General features: G+C 41.2%; 1 protein-coding gene across 2 annotated transcripts in view; it reads right to left on the bottom strand.

Moving 5' to 3' along the window:
- The window catches only part of LOC133612667 (reelin), a 316,782-nt gene that overhangs the window by 87,551 nt on the left and 209,410 nt on the right, over positions 1–19,821 (bottom strand). For both annotated transcript variants that reach the window (XM_072913903.1, XM_072913904.1), the window contains exons 11-20: positions 16,777–16,882; positions 16,437–16,677; positions 16,199–16,344; positions 9,701–9,852; positions 9,495–9,610; positions 7,225–7,433; positions 4,655–4,783; positions 4,458–4,567; positions 4,309–4,375; positions 2,393–2,626 (exon numbers count right to left, since the gene is read on the bottom strand). In XM_072913903.1, the coding sequence (XP_072770004.1) occupies positions 2,393–2,626; positions 4,309–4,375; positions 4,458–4,567; positions 4,655–4,783; positions 7,225–7,433; positions 9,495–9,610; positions 9,701–9,852; positions 16,199–16,344; positions 16,437–16,677; positions 16,777–16,882 (1,510 nt within the window). The remainder of the gene's footprint in view (positions 1–2,392; positions 2,627–4,308; positions 4,376–4,457; positions 4,568–4,654; positions 4,784–7,224; positions 7,434–9,494; positions 9,611–9,700; positions 9,853–16,198; positions 16,345–16,436; positions 16,678–16,776; positions 16,883–19,821) is intronic.

Below are 19,821 nucleotides of genomic sequence, written 5' to 3'. Positions count from 1 at the left end.
ACTTTAGTCATTAGAGGGTTCCTGTTGGATGGTTTTTCACGGGACACATTTCCGGCGTTGTTGTTGCACTAGTGAGCCACGGATGAGGAGATGCTGCTCCGTTATTGATAGAAGTAAAGTCTGAATGTCATTAACACAGTTAGCTCCATCTTTTGACACTTCTTCCACTCCCGTCCTTGCACGCTACACCGCTACAACAAAGATGACGGGGAGAAGACGCTGTCGAAGGTGAGCCACGTAAATAAGACGACCCACAAAACGGCGCATCCTGAAGAGACGCTCAGAAAGCGACTTGAAGATGGTCTGTAAAACATCATCTATGCAACATTTAGACCAAAGAACCACCATTTCATGTTATGTAGACCACAAGATAGTGTTTTAAATTTAGAAAAAAATCATAATATAACCCCGTTAATGCGCCTTATAATCCGGTGTGCTTTTTGTATGAAAAAAGACCTGAATAGACCCGTTCATCGGCAGTGCGCCTTGTAATCCGGTGCGCCCTATGGTCCGAAAAATACGGTATATATGTGAGGCTAATGCTGCTATTAGTTAACATTCACTATAATTTTAATTAGTCAACATAGAGGGCACTCTTGTTCCCTGTGTCCATGTTGAAGTGGATTTTCATTAGGAGAGCAGACTGCTGCTCACTCAATGAGTCTGGAAACTGGCATAAAAAATGGTCATCAGGTGGCAGACAAAGAGCCATAACAGGCAATCTAACACAGAAGCCACCTCCAACTTCATCATTCTCCTTTGTTGTCCTTTCCTGCCAGCTTTCTGGTCTGCAATCCTGCCTATAATCACAACCACCCGAATGACCTCATAAAATATGATTGGAAGAGGGATTGACAGGAGGCGGAATGCTGAATGGTCGGAACATCTGTTGGATCAATCACAAGTGAAGACACCTGAGAAATTAGATCCCTAGGCCTTTATGAGCACTTCTACAATCGTGTGTAGTGTGGTGTGGTGCAGCCCTACAAACTACACCCTCAATAACAACATTGAGCATATTGTTCAGTTAAAGCCTGCGTTAATCAAAACTGAGTATTACAAAACCCAAAACTAGTGAAGTTGGCATGTTGTGAAATGGTAAATAAAAACAGAATAAAATGATTTGCAAATCCTTTTCAACTTATATTCAATTTAATACACTGCAAAGACAATATATTTAATGTTTAAACTGAGAAACTTGGACACTAATGCACCCCCATACCATCACAGATGCTGGCTTTTGAACTTTGCGCCTATAACAATCCGGACGGTTCTTTTCCTCTTTGTTCCGGAGGACACAACGTCCACAGTTTCCAAAAACAATTTGCACTGTGGACTCATCAGACCAAAGAACACTTTTCCACTTTGCATCAGTCCATCTTAGATGAGCTGAGACCCAGCGAAGTCGGCGGTATTTCTGGGTGTTGTTGATAAATGGCTTTCGCTTTGCATAGTAGAGTTTTAATTTGCACTTACAGATGTAGCGACAAACTGTAGTTACTGACAGTGGTTTTCGGAAGTGTTCCTGAGCCCATGTGGTGATATCCTTTACACACTGATGTCGCTTTTTAATGCAGTACCGCCTGAGGGATCGAAAGTCAAGGGCATTGCCGCTTAAATGCAGTGATTTTTCCAGATTCTCTGAACCTTTTGATGATATTAGGGACCGTAGATGGTGAAATCCCTAAATTCCTTGCAATAACTGGTTGAGAAATGTTGTTCTTAAACAATTTGCTGCCGCATTTGTTCACAAAGTGGTGACACTCGCCCCATCCTTGTTTGTGAATGACTGAGCATTTCATGGAAGCTGCTTTTATACCCAATCGTGGCACCCACCTGTTCCCAATTAGCCTGTTCACCTGTGGGATGTTCCAAATAAGTGTTTGAAGAGCATTCCTCAACTTTCTCAGTCTTTTTTGCCACTCGTGCCAGCTTTTTTGAAACATGTTGCAGGCATCAAATTCCAAATGAGCTAATATTTGCAAAAAATAACAGAGTTTACCAGTTTGAACGTTAAGTATCTTGTCTTTGCAGTCTATTCAATTGAATATAAGTTGAAAAGGATTTGCAAATCATTGTATTCTGTTTTAATTTACCATTTACACGTGCCAACTTCACTGGTTTTGGGTTTTGTACTATTATTTTTGTGGAGGTGCTCTACACGCTTCCCTGACTCGTCTTTTTATGGCCCCTTCGATGCACATTCTCCGGACTTCTGGAGATACAATGCATGCCTAAATCTCCGCTACTGTAGTGAATGCATTACCTTCAGACGCCGCTTGTATTTGTTTGCTCAGTAAACGGATGATGCAAGAAACACTTCTTGTCCACTACTGATGGGGAAATTTGATATGCCTCTCTACCGTTACACCTTGAGTTGTTCGGAAGTTACCTGGCCTGGGAGCTGTCCAACGGAGCTGTGACCAGGTGTCTCCTGCTGTCCCTGTTGAAGACAAGCGCCTTGCCACTCGCCAGAACCCCACAACCGAAGCTGACCTCAGCTCCGCGGAGGGACGAGAAGCTGTGGTAGGAAGAAAGTCGCGGGCTGGAGAAACCCTCGGAAAGGAAGGCTGGGAATGTCTGGGAAGCGAGCTCACAAGCAGGACCGCTGAAGCCTGGGTCACACCTGGGTAAAAACAGGTAAATTAGAAAAAGAAGGAAACCAATGAGATAATGTAATTGGATTAAATGGTGCTATAAGTCACAGGGGTCAAACTCATTTTATGTGGCCTGCGAAAGACTGGAAATAATATGTGTCAAAGTACTTTATCTTTTCTTACTATAGGTAAAGTATTCATTCTTTCCATTTTGACAGAAAAAAATTAAATACATGTACTTGCATATCTTTTAAGCTTAAATATTAGCTAATAATACAAAAAATATTATTTTATCATACATTACAAACATTTATTGTAAATAGAAGTACACAATTCAATATCTGCTTGACTTACCATTTCAAAGAAAGTTATTCATCAAATTGTACACTGTAAAAATGACACTAGGTTTTACAGTCAAAGACTACAGCTCAGTCAGCACAATTTTACTGTAAAAAAACTGTGAAACCTGTTTTTCTGTTTGCAGTTATACACTGTAAAAACAACAACTGTAGATTTTACGGTACAGCTCAGTCGCCTATTTTTTATTTTATTGATTATCTATTTACAGTAACATGATGTAAAAATACACCGTCAATTTCATGGTGCAATTCTGGCGACTGAGCTGACAGTTTTTTTACTGTAAAGTCTAGATTTAAAAAAAATAATACAATAATCAAGTGCATAGGCAATTATGTCATATCATGAGGCGAATCCTTATACATTTATATTCTTACATACCAAACTATGAAAAAAACTGCGACTTATAGTCCGAAAAATACGGTAGTTGCTTTTAGAAGCGGCCCTCTTAGAGCAGCTACAACTGCGATGTGGCCCTCAATAAAAACGAGTTTGACACCCCTGTATAATGGGACGTTTCTTTAAAATAGCCACCCTTTGCTCTGATTACTTTTTTGCACACTGGTGGCATTCTCTTGATGAGCTTCAAGCACACCTGTGAAGTGAAAACCATTTCAGGTGACTACCTCTTGAAGGTCATGGAGAGAATGCCAAGAGTGTGCAAAGCAGTAATCAGAGCAAAGGGTGGCTATTTTGAAGAAACTAGAATATAAAACATGTTTTTAGTTATTTCAACTTTTTTTGTTAAGTACATAACTCCACATGTGTTCATTCATAGTTTTGATGCCTTCAGTGACAATCTACAATGTAAATAGTCATGAAAATAAAGAAAACACATTGAATAAGGAGAAGGTGTGTACTAACTTTTGGCCTGTACTGTAAATAATACTAAAGTGATTAGATCGATATTTTTCTTTTTTTTGTTATTATCTCAAAATGTATTTATTTTTGGTTGTTTTCATTATTGTTTCCAAAGTCAAGGAGAAAGTCACTGCATACAGGAAGGCTTTGAGAACAAAACCCAAATTATTTAAATATGAGCCAATAGTAGTTTTTCTTTAGCTCTTGTGCAGTCGCCACTTGATTTTGTTTAAAACGTGTATGTTGCATTCAATACCACATATTCAATACATCATCAGACTCACAACAATACTAGCACATTCTATATTTAATAAGATTCACTTTATAAAAATGGTTAAGTGTTTAAGTTAGTTACATGCTATAAAACATTCTCAGTTTTATAATCTATTGTCAAAGTATTGGAATTAAAAATCGGATCAGGGATCGGAGGCCAAAAATGTTGTTCGGGACATCCCTAATAGACATTGTTTAGTTTGATCACACAATGTCTTACTTGCACCCTGTGCGGGAACAATGTCCTCTCCCAGAGCAGAATCGGAGGCAGGACGGACCAATGTATACTGAAAAACACATTTTTGAGTTTTGAAGCATCAAAAAAGCAAGGTTAACAATGATTAGGGCATGCATGTATCTGCTGCTAACCATTATCAATGGCCCACATGTTGCCCACTCCACTGCCAGACTGTTTCCAGCGAAAGCGTGTGGTTTCTGTGAGAGCCACGTTGGGCAAAGGGATAGAAATCCTGGTCCATCTGCAGAAACGTGCCAAAGTATGTTCATACAGATAAACATTCAGTGTGTTTGGATTGAAATACTGTACATGCAGAGGTGAGTCCTACCCGCTGTAATTGTCAGAGGAGTAGATGGTGCTGTGAGGCAAGTGAGGACCCGCACAAAGCTCTGGCAGACACTCGGTGTGGAGCAGAGACCAGGAACGACCGTGATTGGTGGAAAACTCCAGACTGACACTGATGAAGCAGAAACAGCACTTTGACAATTTATAGTTACTGAAGTTGCTTCACTTCAAGTAGTTTAAAGTCACTGCCACACCTTTCCAAGCACTACAGCTGTAGTAAATGATAGTGAATTGAATTCAAATATTTGTATAAACGCATACCGTATTTTTCGGACTATAAGTCGCAGTTTTTTTCTTAGTTTGGCCGGGCTCCAGTGCGACTTATATATGTTTTTTTCCTTTCTTATTATGCATTTTCGGCAGGTGCGACATATACTCCAGTGCGACTTATACTCCGAAAAATACGGTATGTAAGTGAAATAAATGTAGTTGTCAATATAACATAATAAGACATGTATTTTAATATTTACCATTATCTCTATTTAACACCATTTCAACACCTGCAGTGGTGGTTTTAGCTATGGCAGGGCCGGCCCGTGGCATAAACACAGAGGCTGTTTAGGACCACAACCGCTATGGGGGCCACATGATTATAGTCTAGGTTTTTTTTCTTTAATTTAAATCCATCCGTGAGAGAATACGATGTCATAAAAGTTTAGATACAACCAATTTTGCTGTCAAAGTTCAATAATAAGGTTGTTTGAATCAAATTAGGATTGTATAACACAACCTACACCCTCTTACAAAAATGCAAAATGGTTCATTCCTCCTGGTAGCGACAAACCCAGCCTGGAATAATTTACTGTTCACTCAACGCAGACGTCATAACGTCTTCAGAGCTCACATTTATGCATTCACACGCAGCACCAACATGTGGGAACCAGGATGAGGTGATAGGAGAAAAGTACAAATATGATATAACTATTTGGATAAAGTCATGTTAAGTTGATTGGCAACACTAAAATTGGCCCTCGTGTGTGAATGTGAGTGTGAATGTTGTCTGTCTATCTGCGTTGGCCCTGTGATGAGGTGGTGACTTGTCCAGGGTGTACCCCACCTTCCGCCTGAATGCAGCTGAGATAGGCTCCAGCACCCCCCGCGACCCCGAAAGGGACAAGCGGTAGAAAATGTATGGATGGATGTTAAGTTTCACTTTTGCATCTAAGAGCACATAACTGTGGTGCATTCAAGGAACCTGTATTAAAGTTTGAAACAGAGGAATCACAAGTTTTTAAGGACAATGGAGGCTTAACTCCCATTAGATGCATTCATAATTATAATATTATAATGATGTATTATTATGATACTTTTTATCCACTAATAATAATACTACATGAATCAGATTATTCATAATAATTCAAAATGTATTAAAGGTTTTTTCATACAAAATCTTGGAGATATTACAAGTTGCATGATGCATTCTTTTCTATCCTATCGGTCGGACGTGCCCGAAACACCTCTCGAGGGAGGCGTTCGGGTGGCATCCTGACCAGATGCCCGAACCACCTCATCTGGCTCCTCTCGGTGTGGAGGAGCAGCGGCTTTACTTTGAGCTCCACCCGGATGACAGAGCTTCTCACCCTATCTCTAAGGGAGAGCCCCGCCACCCGGCGGAGGGGTGTTTCGGGCACGTCCAACCGGTAGGAGGCCACGGGGAAGACCCAGGACACGTTGGGAAGACTATGTCTCCCGGCTGGCCTGGGAACGCCTCGGGATCCCCCGGGTGGAGCTGGACAAAGTGGCTGGGGAGAGGGAAGTCTGGGCTTCCCTGCTTAGGCTGCTGCCCCCGCGACCCGACCTCGGATAAGCGGAAGAAGATGGATGGATGGATGGATGGATGATGCATTCAAAAATCTTAAGGTTTTACCACTTTTAAAAATGTGTTTTCAACCAAATTAAGTCAATATTTTTTTAGTCCATGTAAATATACTGTGTGTGTGTGTGTGTGTGTGTGTGTGTGTGTGTGTGTGTGTGTGTGTGTGATGTTTAGGTATAGTGAGTGCAGGGCTTTATCTAGTGGTACACCAACGAGTCACTTAATTAAATGTTAAAACACAGTGTTACTTTTCAAACTGTGTGTAGTGTTCCAGTGGCGGAAAATATTAAATATAGTTGTTACATAAAACCTCTGCCTTCTTTTTGATGAATATTTAGGCTAACTATGTTGGTCATTATGGTGGTACTAAGAAACACATTTTTTCTGAGGTGGTACTTGGTGAATAAAGTTTGACAACCACTCATTTGGCGTAATACTAATAATAATAATAATAAATAAGTAATATTAAAGACCAAAATGGGGCAACAAACAAAATCTTGTTTTGGGCAACCCAAAAGCTATATTTAATTTTATAGGTTTGAAAAGGTGTTTCTTTATTTTTCTCAAGCTGCTGCTTCCCCCAAGAGAGCCCTGCCTCACTTTCAAACCACTGATCTACATGTTGCACACCATTTATCATGTTGTACAGTATCATATGAACCTAGAGTATTTGGCAGTAGTTTACATAAAGAGTGTTTAAAGACGAGCTGATTCAGCCGTTTACAAAGGTGTCACACCTGTTGGCAGGCTGGTAGGAGCCGCAGCCGAGGTTGATGGAGAACTGGACGACGTGTGTGTGTGTGCCAGGCAGCACTGGGAGCAGCTGCATGAAGTCCACAGCCCACACGTGGCGGTTGGCACCCCCGTGAGAGTGCTGCTCCATGCAAAACTGGGTGACTGGCGTTTGCAGCTCGTTGGGCAATGCCACTGAAACCACAGCGGGGGTCTGACAGGGAAGACATAGAAAGTATTAAGGCGTGGATTGCAGATCATATATTTTCAGCTTCAATTATTTTGTTTGTAGTTTGTATTTCTTGTTTCGCACTGAGCAATACTGCTACATGATGCTTAGTGTTTCACTAAAGCTGTATTTGTTTAGCGGAGCTTATAAAACATGTAGTCATCCTCCTTATATTCAGGATAAAGGATATAAGTTTCTGGATCATAATGTTTCAAGAAGTAATCTGCATGATTTGCACTATTGTTGGCGAGGAAGGCATCTGCGGTTCCTACTTCTTAGTCACGCGATCATGTGACTTGGTTCCTCATCTCTCAAAATGGGTCAGGAATTATATTTATTATTGTATTATTTTGATCTTATCTATTTATTTGCAAACTTTATAAGTTTTACCGGTGTCATAAATCAGATGTTCATAATATAGAGGCAACTTGTTTTTCTATAAAACTGGTACTTTAAATTAAACTAATAATGCAGTAAGTTGAATGATGCGGACACTTTTGTTACTGAAACTGTTGATTAAGCCACCTTTGAGACTTTGTATTTGTAAGTAATATGCAACTATAATTACTTGATACCTGTTTATATACACAAATGTCAAGCTTTTGACTGCAATTTTGTTCAATTAAGGATTACTTGTGTCTACAGTAGTTTGGGTGCTATTGTGTGCTTCGCTGCGGTGTAGCCTAATTCCTAGTGGACCAACATCTTTTGTGAATTTCTTTAATAAAATACAAGAAAAGACCAACCGTGGGTTTTTATTGGAGGACATTTAGATGCTAACTGGCTGTCCATCTTTGCACAAGTGAACACAATGCAGGACAGTTTGAATCAGAGTGATTATATCGGGGATTTTAAATGCAAGCCGATACTTGTTTTTTTAGCCGATATCGGACGCATTTCCAATATCAATATCGGATCTGGACACCCCAAATAAAAACATAAGAATCAAAATAAAAAGGTGCACTAATTAAAGAATATAATGTCAGTAAATTGCTGTTGGTTCAACAACATTCTCCTTATGTCTCTGACCAAAGTCACGAGTAAATTAGCAAGCATTTGTCAACAACTGCTTATGTCAGCGTGAAAATACTAGCTTGAGGGGTGTGTGCAAGTATTATCATCACGATTAAGTCCAGGTTAATATATCAAACTGTGTTGAGAAAGCTCTAGTACAGACCTGGGCAAATTAAGGCCCGGGGGCCGCATGCGGCCCGTTAAGCTTTTCAACCTGGCCCGCCGGACATTCCCCCCAATTTTTTTTTAGATATTTAAGATGGAAAGTGTAGCTGCCATTATGATGTGCAGTGATGTTTTCAAATGACCGTAAGTCTTGAACTATACAAAGTATTTCAATGGTTGGAATCTGCGATTTTGCATGATATCCTAGTTACTATGGTAATCTAATTAGTTACTATGGTAATCTAATTAGTTACTATGGTGATCTAATTAGTTTCTATGGTAATCTAATTAGTTACTATGGTCATCTAAGTCACAGCAGCTCAGACGAGGCACCAAGCAGTGTGGGTGGGGAGCGTTTCCACAGAGTGTTTCTCGAGTGGCCAGCCTGAAATGTGGGTGTCAGGGACAGACGCGGAAGGAGATTTTCACAACAAAGTTCTAAAGCTTAGTGATATATCAGATGTATCAGATTGTAGGTGGGTTTTTTTACCCTTCGCGTTCATATTTCGTTGTGTTTGTTGCATTTTTGTAGCGTTTCGCTTGATTGTAAAATATGTGGATGGAGAGGGGGTGTGACGTTCATAAGTTGTCAATATTCAGTGTTTTATCCTTCATAGTTAATATTGTAAATCCCACATTCTTTATTTTCATGTACTTTCTGGGTGTTTCATTCAGTAAAAAAAATTTAATTGCCGTTCCGTTTTTTAAGGCGGCCTGTTATAACGTTTTTAGCATTCAATCAGACATTATTGTGAGGTTTTGTATTAGTGTTCTTAAATATAGACATACCGGCCCCCAGACACATTTTTTTGTCTAGATTTGGCCCCCAAGTCAAAATAATTGCCCAGGCCTGCTCTAGTATCTTACCCTGTAGGAGGAATAGGGAAGGGTGTCTAGCACCACACGTTCCCTCCTGCCTTCTGACCTTCCGAAAAGAATCACATCGTGATCATGTGACTCTCCTGGGTCGCATTCACCACCGCCTGCAGAGAAAAATACTTTGATTCGCATTTACCATGCAAACATGCTGTTCAAATGACTCAAAGGCATAGGATGGATGATTTTTTTTATACCCATAGAAAAGTGGAAGCGAAGGTTTCCATAAGATGTGGTGTCAATGTACGGCGTGCACACCCTCCTGCGGCCGTCGCTCTCGAACACCAGCGAAGAGCCCGACTCGATCTCGCCACAATGGCTGCCATAGACAGCTCCCTGTATGTCCCAGCTGAGGGACACAAAACAGAACTTTAATTAACATCAGTGTGGGCGCAAGGAATTTTTACAAAATGGGGTCCTAGGGACCCCATCAAGTCATAAAAATGGGGTCCCACAGTACATTTTTGGAGTCCCACTTTTTTGTAAGCGTTCTGAAAACAAATGATAAATGTACGCATTATCCTGTTATATCTCACATTCTATATTGTTTTGGAAAAAGGTTGTCAGAAACGTTACTTAATTCATTAAAAGAATAATACAAAATAAATAATTTTTTTATGCATATGTACATTTATTCAGTTATAAACATTCATTCACTTTTTTCTTTCCTTCATGGATCCAAACCTTATCCCCGCCACCCTAAAATCAAAGTTCTCTGGCTGACGAGGACCACTGACACATCTCATCTCTGCATATTTTACTAGAATACCCTTATTTGCATTTCATATACCAAAATCAATCAAAATCACATACAAAAACCGATAATCGATTGCCAGAAGTTAGACGTGCACTGCTATGGAAATGGAAATAAATGCGCCAAAGAATTAGTTCCGGAAATGATTAAAATGACCAAAATATGGTAAATATTGTACAAATTACATATTGTTATGAACATGCCTGTTACTAAATTATATATAGACTTGAAGTGTGTATATAAAATGTTGATGGAGGGTTTTGGAGTTGTTTTTGAGGGCTTTGAAGGCTACAACGGTGACTCCTATTAGCCACATCTTCTTAGCATTTATTTAAAATAAAAAAAGACGTGTGTTCTTGTCTCTCATAATGATTGTGAACAATAGGCAAAATTCCCCCCAAAAAGTGCAGTTCCTTTTTAAAAACGATATGAATTAAAAATTGAAAAAATACTCTGACCAATATCCAATATTGATTCGGTACACTCTTACTACTAAGTACATATATTTGCTCGCAAACACATACAGTACAGGCCAAAGGTTTGGACGCACCTTTTCATTCAATGGGTTTCATTATTTTTATGACTACTTACATTGTAGACGATGCTCCAACACATATGGACCTTATTCCCGCCACCCTAAAATCAAAGTTCTCTGGCTGACGAGGACCACTGACACATCTCATCTCTGCATATTTTACTAGAATACCCTTATTTGCATTTCATATACCAAAATCAAGTACCTACTGTACTGTTTACTTGTTGAAATACCCTTTTTAGAGCAAATATCTACCCAAACAACCACTTTTCTGCTGCCAAAAATTTATTTGAGGGGTATTTCAACAAGTAAACAGTATAGTAGGTACTTGATTTTGATCTATGTAATGCTCAAAAAAGTATTCCAGTAAAATATGCAAAGATGAGATGTGTCAGTATCAAAATATTACTTGAAATACATTTTTGGCAGCAGCAAAGTGGTCGTTTGTGTCACGTGGGGGTTGCATGTTACTGAGGGGTCGTTCGTTCTCCCAGGATGCAGACGGACAACTCCGAAAGAAGCGTGAACGTAGGATATGATTTATTCCTCATAAATCATAGCACATACAAAAAAAAGGAAACAAACAGAGACACGTGCCAATCGCACGGGAATCTAAGGCAAAAACTTAACTCAAGGAACATAGAAGCAGGAATTACCCAACGTAACCTGTTGCATACTGCAAATAAGGAAGCCAGACTGAGTGTGGCGCACAAGGTAAATAAATAGCTTTCTGATTAGTGCCTGGCAGCAGGTGAGCATGCCGAACACTAATCAGAGGCTGGTGAAACCAATCAGCACCCATGGTAACCACAACAAACCCAGGGGTGCACAAAACAGGAACTAAACAAAAGATGACTAAACAAAACATGATCCGGGCCAAGGATCATAACAGTTTAGGTAGATTTTAGCTTTGTAAAGGGTATTTCAACAAGTAAACAGTACAGTAGGTACTTGATTTTGATATATGTAATGCTCATAAGGGTATTCTAGTAAAATATGCCTGTGTAAATATGCGATGTGTAAATATTAAAATATTACGTTGAATCACTTTTTGTCAGGCAATATTACATTTAATGAAAATTTTACATAAATGAATACATCCAAACACTTAATTAATATTCATTATGTGCACAAAGAAATAACAGTTACAATTGTATGTATCTTTCAAAAAAGAAAGAGGTTTTATCACATCAACATCGGACTAACAACAATCCTTTAAATCTCATTAATTCCGGACACGATAAAGGCTTAAATAATGTCAAACACGGGAGAAGGGGGGGGTTAAGGTGGTGGTGGTGGTGGTTGGGGGGGGGGGGGGGGGTTAAGGGCGGGGGTGTATATTGTAGTGTCCCGCAAGAGTTAGTGCTGCAAGGGATTCTGGGTATTTGTTCTGTTGTGTTACGGTGCGGATGTTCTCCCGAAATGTGTTCGTCATTCTTGTTTGGTGTGGGTTCACAGTGTGGCGCATATTTGTACCAGTGTTAAAGTTGTTTATACGGCCACCCTCAGTGTGACCTGTATGGCTGTTGATCAAGTATACCTTGCAATCACTTATGTGTGTGTCAGAACCGCATATATTATGTGATTGGGCCGGCACGCTGTTTGTATGGAGGAAAAGCGGATGCTATAGGCAGCGCCTTTAAGGCACGCCCCCAATATTGTTGTACGGGTGGAAATCGGGAGAAAATCGGGAGAATGATTGCCCCGGGAGATTTTCGGGAGGGGCACTGAAATTCGTGAGTCTCCCGGGAAAATCGGGAGGGTTGGCAAGTATGCGTAGCGTTACAATAACCACAAAGATAAAGTGTTTGTCTTACACAGAGTAATCCCCTGTGGACAGACCAAGCCAAGCAATGCAGGTTTAGCGAGCGGTGCGCGCTCCCGCGAAGGAAATACATTTTTGGCAGGCAAACGTATTTTGGCACAACACCGGCAAATATAAACAAAACAAAACACCGGCGGAAAGCGATAATCGATGAAAAAAAAAACCAAGCAAACCGGAGTTTTTACCCGAAGAAGGCACTTCTGGAAATGCACGTCCTAAAAGTGCGTTAACGCCAACATTGAACATGCCTATGGTGTTCGGTATAAATCACCTGGAAGACGATGCACATGCAGACACATTCGTGCACAGTGGAGAGAGCATGCTCATTAGCACTGACAGAAGTTACCTCAGTATGTCACCCCGCTCCTGCCACCCACCGCCCCCTTTATATTTTCCACCAAATTTACATGAGAACAACAAATTCTGCTTGCACAGAAGTAAGCCCCTGACACCTGACGGGTGTGACCGGGCCTGCCGTGCAGCAGGATGGCGCACTGCATGATAGTGTAAAGCACAGTGGTGGAAAAGCCCCACTGGTGTCAGGACTGTCTCATTGATGCAAAAATGCACAGGTAGGTAATTGCTGTCTGCTAGTAACACATCGATCCTCTCCATTTTTAGTGCCGCTCTGCAAGCTACGAGCTAATGATGGGACCCTCTTGCTTTCTGCTGTGCTGGGTATGCGTAAGGTGTCTGACTGCGAACAGATGGACTGCTGCCTGTGAAGCAGCCAGAGCCATGGCATTCACCTGTGGAAGTCACTCAAACACACAGCGTGTCACGTCAGATTGCAGGTGACACGTGACAGGTGTCCTACCAAGTGCATGTGCACAAGGCACGCTCGTCTCAGAATAGATTTGGTCTCTCCATCAGTTGAGACTTATTTTACTTCTCGAATCAAGCACAACAGTGTCAGAGGTTAATTACGTGTCTTTGGAGTCATTGTTCTTTTATCACAGTGAATTAAGAAAATCCCAGCAGGAATTAAACCACCGGTGTAAAAAACGAGGCACCTGCAGCGCTCCCAAGAGCCCTAAGATTATGTTTAAAGCCCCCCAGTGGTTAAGCTGTGTAATATGGCTCTGATCCTTGGCAATTGTCAGACACAGGCTTTTAAGTTTCATTCCCGAGAAAAAAATGTGTACAGTAGCGACACATTTGATCATCTCAGATATTGTGATTGTCACTTAGAAAACTTTCTATTGCGCTGTTTCCATCCATGCAGTACAGTTGGTTACTATTTTTTCAAATGTTCTTGTGCTCAGACCATATTTTCGTATATGAATAAGAAGACATAATGAACCTTTTTGAGCAAGTTGGTTACTAGTTACCAAAGTAATGTATTTTTCAGACCATATGGCGCACCGGGGCCAGCATGGTGGAACAGGGCTTAGTGCATGTGCCTCACAATAAGAAGATCCTGGGTTCGATCCCCGGGCCTTTCTGTGTGGGGTTTGCAAAAATGTGTTTTACTTGTGCAATGACAATAAAGATCCATCTATGTTCTATCTGGGTACTCCGGCTTCCTCCCACCTCCAAAGACATGCATCTGGGGATAGGTTGATTGGCAACACTAAATTGGCCCTAGTGTGTGAATGTTGTCTGTCTATCTGTGTTGGCCCTGCGACTTGTCCAGGGTGTACTCGCCTTCCGTGCAGCTGGGATAGGCCTTTTGGCCTATACTGTATATACAGTATATATATATATATATATATATACAGTATATATACAGTATATATATATATATATATATATATATATATATATATATATATATATATAAAGGATGATCTTTTTTGTGGCTAGCGACTGGTGACCCCGCAATGTTAAACTTATTCTTACGCCCCTGACCGCATGTTTTGCTGCCATAGTGCTAATAGTAGTAACTACATCCCAATCACAACGTTGTTGTTCATCATTGTTGTTGCTGACAGCTGTTGCGTGCCTTCTCCTCTTTTTTTTATGGTCACGTTATCGTGATGGGACGACAACACGGCGGGAACGTCTTCATTCTCAGTTAATACTCGTGGCTTCCCTGTTCACATGTCAACAATCAGACATTGCCACTCTGGAGCCGTTTTCAAAAACTCTAGTTTTAGACCACCCAGAATGCTGCTATGTGAGTATAAAAGATGGAAACCATAAAATGATTTGCTGTTAAAGGGGAACATTATCACAATTTCAGAATTGTTAAAACCATTAAAAATCAGTTCCCAGTGGCTTATTATATTTTTCGAAGTTTTTTTCAAAATTTTACCAATCACGCAATATCCCTAAAAAAAGCTTCAAAGTGCCTGATTTTAACCATCGTTATAAACACCCGTCCATTTTCCTGTGACATCACATAGTGAAGCCAACACAAACAAACATGGCGGAAAGAACAGCAAGCTATAACGACATTAGCTCGGATTCAGACTCGGATTTCAGCGGCTTAAGCGATTCAACAGATTACGAATGTATTGAAACGGATGGTTGTAGTGTGGAGGCAGGTAGCGAAAACTAAATTGAAGAAGAAACTGAAGCTATTGAGCCATATCGGTATGAACCGTATGCAAGCGAAACCGACGAAAACGACACGACAGCCAGCGACACGGGAGAAAGCGAGGACGAATTCGGCGATCGCCTTCTAACCAACGATTGGTATGTGTTTGTTTGGCATTAAAGGAAACTAACAACTATGAACTAGGTTTACAGCAAATGAAATACATTTAGCAACAACATGCACTTTGAGAGTGCAGACAGCCCAATTTTCATCAATTAATATATTCTGTAGACATACCCTCATCCGCGCTCTTTTCCTGAAAGCTGATCTGTCCAGTTTTGGAGTTGATGTCAGCAGGCCAGGGAAGCTAGGGTCGATAGGGGGTTTAGCTCGCTCGTCTGCGGGAACAAACTGCCGCCATTGCTTGCCGTGCTACCGAGGTCCTTTGTCCCTGAACTGCTCACACACTCCGGCAGATTCAATGGGGGTATGGCGGCAGATTTCTTTGACTTTATCGTTGGAAATGCATCTGCTTTGAGTGTCGCAGGATATCCACACATTCTTGCCATCTCTGTCGTAGCATAGCTTTCGTCGGTAAAGTGTGCGAAACAAACGTCCAATTTCTTGCCACTTTCGCATCTTTGGGCCACTGGTGCAACTTGAATCCGTCCCTGTTCGTGTTGTTACACCCTCCGACAACACACCGACGAGGCATGATGTCTCCAAGGTACGGAAAAAAGTCGAAAAAACGGAAAATAACAGAGCTGATTTGACTCTGTGTTTGAGAAAATGGCGGATTGCTTCCCGATGTGACGCCACGTTGTGACGTCATCGCTCCGAGAGCGAATATTAGAAAGGCGTTTAATTCGCCAAAATTCACCCATTTAGAGTTCGGAAATCGGTTAAAAAAATATATGGTCTTTTTTCTGCAACATCAAGGTATATATTGACGCTTACATAGGTCTGGTGATAATGTTCCCCTTTAAGGTGGGGACAGGCCCTAAAACCTATGGAATTTAACATGAAAACTTAAATTGGTACTTGAATCTCAATCTACTCAAAGGTTCAAATACCGTGTTATATCCAGGTCTTGACTTACTTTGATGGTGGACTCTCAAAGTCCTCCTCCCAGTAGCTTCTTCCCTCCTCCCGGTGCAGGTCAATGTCTCGACTGGATGCAAAGCTGTGACCAACACCTTCACCACCATGGAAATACAGAGAGTTTCCCTCAGACTGGCAAGCATGCTGTGCAACACAGAAAGATAACATTTGAAGGTGACATACAGGAAGGAACAGAAGCAATCACTCGAGAAGAAATCGTATTTTTCTAGCCATACCTTGACAGTAGCACCAGGAAAGAATAGCCAGTTGGCAGTGTCTGGAGGATCCAAGTTGTCCTCCATGAGGGGAGCTTTATGGGCAGCATTGACCAGCAAAACATTATCCAGACCCCAGCAGGATTCGTAACCTTCTGGACCTTGAGGAGCCCCCTGAGACCATCGGAGGCGAACATTTTCAGCCCTGGACTGTACTGGCATGGGGACCAGGTGGATGAAGGTGCTGCTGTTGGTAGGAGCTCTAAAGGAGCACAATATAATCGAGTTACTTAAGATAAACTCACCCAGAACTACCGAACCATGGCCAGGACTAAGAAAGAAGCAAGGGATTGATAGAGACCTGATCTTCTCAAGTGTGATCCAGTCAGAGTTGTTAGCATTTCCACTGAGGCTGTACGACACAGTGATGCTGGGGTCTGAGTAACTGAATCGACAGGAGCCTGACCCTGGGTAACATAAACACAGCAAGGTCACATCTAATATCATAATATTTTATTAGAGCGTATCAAAACACGTATTGGTATGTCAGACTTAGCCTTGTCGTGGTTTAACTCTTTTCTTACTGACAGGATGCAGTGCGTCTCCCATAATAATGTGACCTCGGACTATGTTAAGGTAACGTGCGGAGTTCCTCAGGGTTCGGTTCTTGGCCCTGCACTCTTTAGTATCTACATGCTGCCGCTAGGCGACATCAAACGCAAATACGGTGTTAGCTTTCATTGTTATGCTGATGACACCCAACTCTACATGCCCCTAAAGCTGACCAACACGCCGGATTGTAGTCAGCTGGAGGCGTGTCTGAATGAAATTAAACAATGGATGTCCGCTAACTTCTTGCAACTCAACGCCAAGAAAACGGAAATGCTGATTATCGGTCCTGCTAAACACCGACATTTATTTAATAATACCACCTTAATATTTGACAACCAAACAATTACACAAGGTGAATCAGTAAAGAATCTGGGTATCATCTTCGACCCAACTCTCTCGTTTGAATCACACATTAAGTGTTACTAAAACGGCCTTCTTTCATCTCCGTAATATCGCTAAAATTAATTCTATTTTATCCACTAGCGACGCTGAGATCATTATTCATGCGTTCGTTACGTCTCGTCTCGACTACTGTAACGTATTATTTTCGGGTCTCCCTATGTCTAGCATTAAAAGATTACAATTGGTACAAAATGCGGCTGCTAGACTTTTGACAAGAACAAGAAAGTTTGATCATATTACGCCTATACTGGCTCACCTGCACTGGCTTCCTGTGCACTTAAGATGCGACTTTAAGGTTTTACTACTTACGTATAAAATACTACACGGTCTAGCTCCAGCCTATCTTGTCGATTGTATTGTACCATATGTCCCGGCAAGAAATCTGCGTTCAAAGAACTCCGGCTTATTAGTGATTCCCAGAGCCCAAAAAAAGTCTGCGGGCTATAGAGCGTTTTCTATTGGGGCTCCAGTACTATGGAATGCCCTCCCGGTAACAATCAGAGATGCTACCTCAGTAGAAGCATTTAAGTCCCATCTTAAAACTCATTTGTATACTCCAGGTCCGGTGGCCATGGATTAAGTGCTGGCTGTCCAGAGTCGGGACCCGGGGTGGACCGCTCGCCTGTGCATCGGCTGGGAACATCTCTGCGCTCGGGATGGTTTCCTGCTGGCCCCACTATGGACTGAACTCTTACTATTATGTTGGATCCACTATGGACTGGACTCTCACAATATTATGTCAGACCCACTCGACATCCATTGCATTCGGTCTCCCCTAGAGGGGGGGGGGGGGGGGGTTACCCACATATGCGGTCCTCTCCAAGGTTTCTCATAGTCATTCACATCGACGTCCCACTGGGGTGAGTTTTTCCTTGCCCTTATGTGGGCTTTGTACCGAGGATGTCGTTGTGGCTTGTGCAGCCCTTTGAGACACTTGTGATTTAGGGCTATATAAATAAACATTGATTGATTGATTGATTGATCTACACAAGTCTGTGTGACGGAGTGAGGACAACCTTTGGATGTGCGATGTAGCGTGGAGGAAAATATCAGCATTCACACCAACTGATATTTTCCCAACTTTCCTGTTGTGTGTGTCTCCGTACAACTTTTTCACTTCCGATACAATACCCAATTTTTTTGTAGAAATGACCCCTTTGGGTCACAGATTTTATGTCAACAAAAGCAGTCGGCTATGTATTGCATGCACTTTTTAGTTTTAAGAAGAACTTTAACGTGGGACTTGGTGTGTTGGTTGACATAGACAAGCTGTCCACATACCAAGGACCGAATCAAGAGGGTTCCTTTACTCCTCTTTACTTTTTACTCGAGACTGTGTAAATGTGAAAATCATTCTTTAAAACATTGATGTGACCACCTGTGTGTCTTAGAAGTCTGTTGTTTGTCAGTGTGTTTTAAAATATGATGGGGTCAAGGGTCACTAATGGAGGAAGCAAGGGCCTGTGTCTTCAACTATTGACTACCCCTGATGGTGTGCAGCATCCATGTCTTTATGCAATGCACTTGTCCATCCCCACCTGAGTACAGCTAAGCATTAATGTGCATCCTGAGTGTATGACTTGACTCAAAATGCTGTATTTATGACTGATCATAAGTGAGTAAGAGAATAGGAGAGAAATAATGTTCAAAAACAGGAACACAAGGTACATGGATTTCTATTTCCCGTGAGAACCTAATGCATATGGTCATGAAAAATACAGCTTGTCCTCAAACTCTGCCATGGTCTTTAAGGTGCCTTGTGTAAAAGATTAATGAGACACAATGACAGCATTAGGCAAAAAAAAACTCCCAAAAAAAGCAAAATATGTTCCTGCAGCTACCTTAGCATTTGCTAGTACGTTATTGCGCAGACTAGGGTTGTCCCGATACCAATATTTTGGTACTGGTACCAAAATGTATTTCGTTACCTTTCGAAATAAAGGGGACCACAAAAAATGGCAATAACGGCTTTATTTTAACAAAAAATCTTACAGTACATGTTTCTTATTGCAATTTTGTCCTTAAATAAAATAATGAACTTTTCTTTTTTTAGTGAGTAATCAAACAAAGGCTCCTAATTGTGTGTCCTGGGACGTATTTCCTGACTTTATAAACATAATATAAATTTTTTAAAAAACGAAAAAAGATTTTGTGATGCTAAATCGACTAGATACGCTCCTGTACTTGGTATCATTACAGTGGATGTCAGGTGTAGATCCACCCATGGCGTTTGTTTACATTGTGACGCCGGTGAGCTACGGTGTGTAGTGAAGCATGTTTAGCTATTCCTCGTCCTGCAGGGATGATATTTGTAAGAAACTTACTTTATTTGCTGCCACGGAGGCGAGGATTAGTGATTTAAAAGTAGCTAAAACACTGCAGACTGCGACTG

Source organism: Nerophis lumbriciformis, linkage group LG10, assembly GCF_033978685.3.
Source record: "Nerophis lumbriciformis linkage group LG10, RoL_Nlum_v2.1, whole genome shotgun sequence".
In the NCBI taxonomy this organism is placed as follows: domain Eukaryota; kingdom Metazoa; phylum Chordata; class Actinopteri; order Syngnathiformes; family Syngnathidae; genus Nerophis; species Nerophis lumbriciformis.
This window is presented reverse-complemented; position numbering and strand designations above follow the sequence as displayed.